This window comes from Frankliniella occidentalis, unplaced genomic scaffold (genome assembly GCF_000697945.3).
Source record: "Frankliniella occidentalis isolate FOCC.00 unplaced genomic scaffold, Focc_3.1 Scaffold3554, whole genome shotgun sequence".
NCBI classification, from domain to species: Eukaryota; Metazoa; Arthropoda; class Insecta; order Thysanoptera; family Thripidae; genus Frankliniella; species Frankliniella occidentalis.
In genome coordinates, this window is record NW_026270611.1 from 1 (window position 1) to 5246 (window position 5246).

Sequence of the window (5246 nt, forward strand, 5' to 3'; positions counted from 1 at the left end):
TTTTTTCTTTTTTTTTTGTTTACAAAATATACAATACTTGATGTCTAATTTCTCAGTGAACATTTTTTTAAAAAAGAAACAGCAAGTTTAAAAGTCTACTTATCACAAAAAGCATATATTCTTCCATGGTCTCATTCACACTAAAATATGGCCTGTAAATTATATACAATAGACATTTCACATACAAACACTAAGAACAAACAAAATTGTCTCTTTAAAAAGAAATGCAGATAAAACAACCAATTAAAAAGAACTCCTTGCACAGGAATCCTGATGGTCCCATATTGGAGGCTTATAGAAACCATCAGCAGTACTAGAATACATGCATACCTCCAGACTGACTACTTTAAAAACAATTCAATCACAAAAACATAGAAAAGAAACATTTCAGAAAATGTCACATGATGACTTCAGAGGCTTTGATAACACGGGCGCAACTACTCTACAGTCATCCAACGACTCAGACTCGAGCCATAAGTACACTTTACCTCCTCGCGGAAAAGAGGAAGAGTTTCCACGTGCGTGGCGGGCCCTTCCTCCCGGACAACGCGTTCGAACGAATCCGAGAGGGAAGTACAGAGGACGCCGCCGTTACGGTGCGTCTGATATGGTAGCGTGACACGTGTGCGACACGAGCGTGACGCGGCGTGACGTGGCGTTACGTGACGCCGTTCGCGTGCCAACTTTGCAAGGCCGACTCACGACTCACTCAGACGGTCGACACCTCTGCCACTAATGTGCAGCGTTAACTACGCAGCGCGGACAGCGGCGAAAAGCCTCCGGACAAATCAAGAAAACCTCGTGTTCTCAAAAAAAATATTTAAAAAAAAAACGATACCTCAATCACATTTCATCGTTGGTCAACTAGTGAAATTCGCCCCAATTCATGATAAACGCGACAAAAACGACAAAATACCAAAGCAAATAAGAAAATTTAAACATTTTAAAACTTTATGAAGAAGAAATTACGAAAGAACTAATCATAAGGGAAAGTTTCGGTCAAAGGATATGGCAACATAATGTCCGACATGGACCCCCAAATGCAGTAAGTTCAGGGCCCTGGCTCATTCGTACACAGCCACAGAGACCATTTAGTAGAACACATAATGCACTACCTATTTCCACTAATTACATCAGACTATGTGACACACAAATATCCACTTATAAAATATCACGCGCACGACACAATCTCCCTGAAGTCGAGCACCACTTCCCATAGTGCACTGGCACACGACGACCCAAACGGTTGCCACCAAGACTCGCACGGACACACCGAAACAGGCGTATCTTTAAATTCGTTTCCTATGCGTCGTTTATGACAAAACGACAAAAAATACCACACACACACAATTTTTTAAAAAACCTATGGGAGTTACCGTTTATCCGATACCCTTTTCTTTCGAGGGCGACAGCAACCGCTATGAGATCTCGTTGGACGAGACAGGTGCAGCAGGTGCAGCTGGTGCAGCTGGCGCAGCTGGCGCCGCCGGCGGCACGGGCCCGAAGAAGCCCAGCGTCCGCAGCGTGTCCGTGGTCCGCGCGATCAGCTGGTCCTTGTACTTCCAGATGGTCGTGTCGGCCACGCTGTTCTGCCGGTACTCGACGCACGTCTTCTTGAGCGTCCGCACGCAGTCGGCGCGGTAGTGCTGCAGCTGCGCGTCCGTCGTGTCGACCGGGTACGACGTGCAGCCCGAGCCGAGGCACGACAGCGGGAAGTGGTTGTGCAGCGTGAGCGCGCGCTCCGGGTTGTGGAAGCACTTGACGTACTGGTTGGGCTTGGTGAAGTTCTTGCTGCGGTACACGTGCTGCAGCATGTGCATGTACTTGGGGATGTCCTTGTACCAGCCGTGCGCGTGGATCAGGTCGTCGAGGAAGTACACGTTGCGCACGTTGTACGAGGCGCGCGTCTCGTTCTTGACGGCGAGGGCCTTGGGCAGCACGGCGTCCATGAGGTCGCGCCAGCCGTGCGCCTGGAGCGGCATGATGACCTCGTCGATGTCCAGCAGCGCGATGTACTCGTACGTGTACAGGTTCTTGTACAGGCAGTCGTTGTAGGGGATCAGCTCGTTCTGCCGCTTGTGGTTCACCTTCTTGACGAGGTACATGTGCTGGAAGCCCGGGATGTTGGGCTGGCCGCCGGGCAGCGTCAGCGGCGTCACCGAGGCGCGGCCCAGGCTCTCGTAGTGGCGCAGCACCTTGCTGATGTTGGGGTGCACCTGCGGAGAGGAGGACGGCGTCGTTAGAACACGAAAAAGAGTACACCAAATTTTTTTTTATTCTTTTTATTTTTCCCGAATTTTTCTGAATTTTTTCCGATTTTTTTCTAAAGCGTTCCTCGACGCGGAGCCCCTGGCGACGGCCGCAGGCCGGGCCCGTCGAGCACGCGTGCACAGCGGGCTGCCTACCCCAGCTTCGCAGGCGCTCAGCCGAGCGGCACCCACCCACACCCACCCACCCACCCTTGCAGGCCCCCGCGGAAGACATTGTCAAACTTAAATAGAACAGCACCCACCTGCAGCTCGTAGAAGAAGACCTTCTCGGCGCCGAGGATGCCCAGCAGCTCGATCCACTCGACGAGCCGGACGGACAGGTCCTCGTGCAGGAAGTCGAGCCCCTTGACGCAGACGGCGAAGCCCTTCTTGGTGGCGGGCCGGTCGTACAGCACCCGCAGGTGGTTGGTGGCCGTGTCGCAGGGCCGCTCGACCATCGACACGGACACGGGCACCTTGGCGTGGTGCGACTTGGGGATCTGGCAGGCGATGAGGTAGGGCTGGTAGATCCCCTGCTTGTAGTTGCCCCACTTCTTGTACCAGATGTACTTGTACTCCATCGTCTTGACGAGCACGGGCTCCTTCTGGCCGTCGAACCAGAACTGGCAGTACGTCTTGACGGTGGGCTCGATGCGGTTGATCATGCCCAGGATGCGGACCGCCGGCCCGATGCGGCTGAAGCGGCGCACGTCATAGTAGGCGCCGTACAGCTGGAAGGTGCCGTTGGTCGTGTGCATCGTCTGCCAGTACACGTTGTTGAACTCGAGCTCGAAGATGGACGGCATCTTGGCGCAGCTCTCGTTCTTGTAGAACATGGGCTTGTTCTTGTTCTTGAGCCAGAAGTCGACCGGGACGCGCGGCAGCGTGCGCGCGATCTCGGCCTCCGCCTCGGCCTGCGTCCGGTTGCTGCCGTTCCGGTCGACGAACGGCTCGGCGCCGAGCAGCGACTCCAGGGTGGCCGAGGTGGTCGTCGACGACTGCGCGGCGCCGCTGCTCGCGTCCGTGTGCGGCGTGCTCATGACCTGCTTGGCGAGCAGCAGCCGGCTGCGCGGGTCGCCGCCGACGTGAGGGTCCACGCGGCCCTCGCGCAGCTGCAGCACGGCCAGCATGACCAGGCCCCAGACCAGCAGCACCGCCAGGCACCGCCGCACCAGCCGCCCCATCCTGCAACACGACAAACACACACGCTTGTTAAAGGTTACAGAAACATTTAGAGTGACAAGCACTCTACATCGGATTGGAATTCATGGACGATCAAGATTGGGTTGTCGTAAATTTACAATATATTTTATAAATCGAACATAAAAGTACGCTGTTAATTTAGCCAAATAATTAGTTATGCCGCACTTATCTATTATTGACTTAGCTACAACAGCTAATCATTTTTTTCTTTTTTATTTTGCCCGTGCAGAAAAGCCAAAATGCTCGCTTTGCCAGAGGTCCTGCCCTGCTGGATAGGAGGCCCTCCCACACAAGTCTGTCCCACCGCCGCCACGCGCGACCGCCCGGCCCGCCCCGCGTCCGACCCAAATGTAAAACCGCAATCATCCTCCTGACGGTCGAGCCGAGCAGTCTGCTCTGCGCTCTGCGGTCCCACCGCGCCGTCCCGCGTCCCCCAGCCAGAACTCGCGGGAATGTCACCCGTTGCACTTTGCTTTGGCGGCGGTGTGCGCGCGCTCTGTGACCGACCGACCGACCCCCTCCGGCGGACCCATGGGCATGAGCTCACCGGGCCATGGCCCAGAGCTCCTCATGGCCCGTGTGCCTCGAGGGGGATTTAGCAACTTCCCCGCCGCGAGTGCCCGCCCCCCTCCCCTTTCCTACCGGACCGCGCGTTGTCCGTCCGTATCACTGTGCATCTGGGCCGCAAATTGCGTATCACACGCCACAGCAAAGCGTCCTCCCCCGGTCCTCCCTGAACACGGCCGACTCAGTCAAAATATCATTAGTACGCTAATTACAACCGAAATTATTTTCTCATCATCATCGAGTTCGTACGTGCGACGTTCGGGCTAGAGACAATCCATCCATCCCTGCGGAGCAGCAGCAAACGACAAAACACACTTTGGATGTGTGAACGTAGGGAACGTAACACGTAGGGATTTGGAAGTACAAAAATTTTCCGGTAAATTTAAAACTTTTCGGAAAAAGTTGAAAAAGAATATGAAATAAGAGAACAAACGAATTAGGATTTTATTTTTAACCTTTGAAAAAACATTGAAAAATTGCCTAAAACTTCTTCACTGGAAAAGGTAAAATCACTTGCGCCACATTGCCGGTGGTGGAGGCCAAGCAGCAGCAGAGACTGGTTGTCTAGGAGAGATAGCGACTCCCCTCCCCGACTCTTCACCTCCCCCTTTTCCTCCTCTTCCCGACGCTCCGTTTTCCTGATTTCCACGCACGCGGCACGCGCCCATGCATCATCGGGGCGCTTGCTAGGCTAGACGCATGCGCACGCACGACACACACTGGCTAATTAATTCCGTATCGCACAGCCTGTGCCGCCGGGTCACTGCTGCCTCCGCCGCCGCCGCCGGCCGCCTGCCTGCTGCACCTCCGCGATGATACGCAGAGGGAAGGTCGTGCCGGCCACAATAGAGAAGTACTCACGGGTGGTAGCCGAGCCGGCGCTTGAGCCGCTCGCTTATTATTGCTCAACACTCGTGTCATCCGAGCGTGCGTGAATGAGTGAGTGAGAGAGACAAGCGCGGGGGAAAAATGAAAACGAAAAGAGAAGAAGAGAGAAAAAAAAAAACAGGCACAAGGTTCACGACTGTTTTAAGACGCCACATACAATAACCACATCGTCATAACACAACAACAACAGCTGGGCGTTAAGGGTGCTCTAGCTTGTAACGCCTTAGGAGCTTGCGCGCTGTACTTGCGGACTGAAGCCAACATATGGGTGTCAGTTTTTAGTGACAAATAAAACTTTCATCTATTAAAAAGATAAGAATTAAAACTCTAAATTGTGAT

General features: G+C 53.6%; 1 protein-coding gene across 1 annotated transcript; it reads right to left on the reverse strand.

The window, feature by feature from the left end:
* Nucleotides 1–825: 825 nt before the first annotated feature.
* On the reverse strand, nucleotides 826–3497 carry LOC113212127 (uncharacterized; the record flags this gene model as incomplete). The annotated part of the gene is made up of 2 exons (XM_026430720.2): nucleotides 826–2216; nucleotides 2513–3497. Coding segments are annotated over 2 exons (1783 nt in total), but the record flags the coding sequence as incomplete, so codon positions are not given.
* Nucleotides 3498–5246: the final 1749 nt, after the last annotated feature.